Source organism: Lipomyces chichibuensis, assembly GCF_038497645.1.
Source record: "Lipomyces chichibuensis strain CBS 12929 unplaced genomic scaffold V1513scaffold_148, whole genome shotgun sequence".
Classification (NCBI taxonomy): Eukaryota; Fungi; Ascomycota; class Lipomycetes; order Lipomycetales; family Lipomycetaceae; genus Lipomyces; species Lipomyces chichibuensis.
This window is the reverse complement of record NW_027117600.1, coordinates 1-1,838: the sequence shown is the minus strand read 5'-3', so window position 1 is coordinate 1,838 and position 1,838 is coordinate 1. Positions and strand designations below refer to the sequence as shown.

Genomic DNA, 1,838 nt, shown 5'->3' with positions numbered 1-1,838 from the left:
ACTCCGCACGAAGGTTGAAGTTTCGATCACTATTTAGCTCGCAGATCAGAAGAAGAACGAAAAATGGTGAGTCTACCGGACCCCAAGAAGAGTCTTTAACTGTCGTTGTTGTTTGACGTCGCAGGCATGGAGGATAGGATCATTGATACTCTCTAAAAAATTCACATTCAAATTGTTTGTAGTGTCAATGTGGCTCATTATTGAATGTTTCATATGGAGTAGGCTTAGGGAGACTCAATCGAAATAGCTGTACTGCCGGAATAACTGAAGGAATGACCTCGGCAACATCGACGTCAGGTGTCCTAGACATCTTTGTCCCTTAGCTTGTGTCGGGGAAGATTTCTGTATCTTATTTGAGGCAGTAACTCTACTAGTGATGGGTGCAATCAAAGTGGTTTAGTGTGCCTATGGTATTGTCTAGTGACTCAGGGACCAGGGACCAAATAATTTCGAGTCTCTTTATCTCATTCGCTTTGTTAACAGTAAGTTTCATATCCTTTACTCAAATTAAAAGCTTTTATATCTCCCCTACGCCTAGCGGACAACTTTCACACTTCGGACTCTCATTTGGCGTAACATAAGGCCGGGTAATTTTTAGGGATCACTTCCAAATCGATGCCGGCGGCCATCGAACGATCCGCCTAAACAATCGTTGGTTCATACTGCTTTGACATAGATTCTTGTCATGCTTCATGCATGTTTCTCTGCTTCGCATTGTATTTTCAATAATAGACTTTCTACATGCCAGGAAACAGGTCCCTCCTTCGAAATGTTCATTTTTTCGATGGTTCGAAGCCAGATGATCCTCCTCTTGGAGGATTATATCTGAATCCATCTGTGACTAAGACAAAATTCCATCGTAAGCGGACCGCGAGCAGCAGAGAGAATGGAGACTGAATTGTTTTCGCGACTGCCAAGCGTATCTCCTATGAAAATGGTGCTCTCGCAATTAATGGCTACAGGCGCTTAGTTTTATAGTATCAATTTATTGCAATACTTCACTTTGTCTCGGACAGCATCCCGACCTTGCTTCTGGGGATATAATTTTCGTGGACAGTATCCGCCATCATTCAGCGTGTTAAGGCTAATGAGTAACAAAGCCGTGAGGGGTGAAAGTGGAGCCTGAACTAACAATGGAGGCCAAAGCGATCAATGACGGTTAGTATCGATCAGCTGATAACTTGCAAGCTCTGTCGGAATTGGTCAACCAATGACTCTGTTAGATCAACGTCTATGACCTATACGTCTTAGAGTACTAATCAGCCGACAATCATGACAATGTGGAAGCAAAAGGAGACCGTAGACAATGCAGAATTATTAGAGAAGGATCTTATTTGCTGAATTGTACTTACAAAGCAGCCTAGACCAAGTCACATTCCTTGTTTCATGGGTCTAGTTATCTTCTAAATAAAATAATTACATGTGCATACACAATTTCCTCATGAACTATATCGCACGCATATAATGCCATTCTACCAATTGTCGTTGTACACACTTGCAGGCTGATCTTCTCACGTGCAGATAAAGTTTAAATTGACTCATATGCCCGTATTACTCTGGGCCTCTGGCATAACGGTGTCTTAGAGTATGTTTTTCGTTGCATTATTAGGCATTGTGTAGTAGAGATTTGTGTCCAAGCTTCCCCCACACTTATCTACATTTAGTCGCAGTACAGGTTACTTGCTAAATCGGGTGAACCACTGGACAGCTTGCCAGAAAGAAGCTTCATTAGCCCAACTGACAAACCGCAAAACAATCTGTGGACAGAATTGGCGAGAGTTCCTTGACGGGAGGGTAATGTTCGCTACTAAGGGCTTCGTAGTGAGCCGCACTTTGCA

The 1,838-nt window shown here is 42.8% G+C and overlaps 1 protein-coding gene across 1 annotated transcript; it reads left to right on the top strand.

Moving 5' to 3' along the window:
* Positions 1-655: 655 nt before the first annotated feature.
* On the top strand, positions 656-1,375 carry V1513DRAFT_455732 (uncharacterized protein). Its single transcript, XM_066899527.1, has one exon. The coding sequence runs from the start codon at positions 742-744 to the stop codon at positions 895-897; it is 156 nt and encodes a 51-aa protein (XP_066750225.1). The 5' UTR covers positions 656-741; the 3' UTR covers positions 898-1,375.
* The last annotated feature ends 463 nt before the right edge of the window (positions 1,376-1,838 follow it).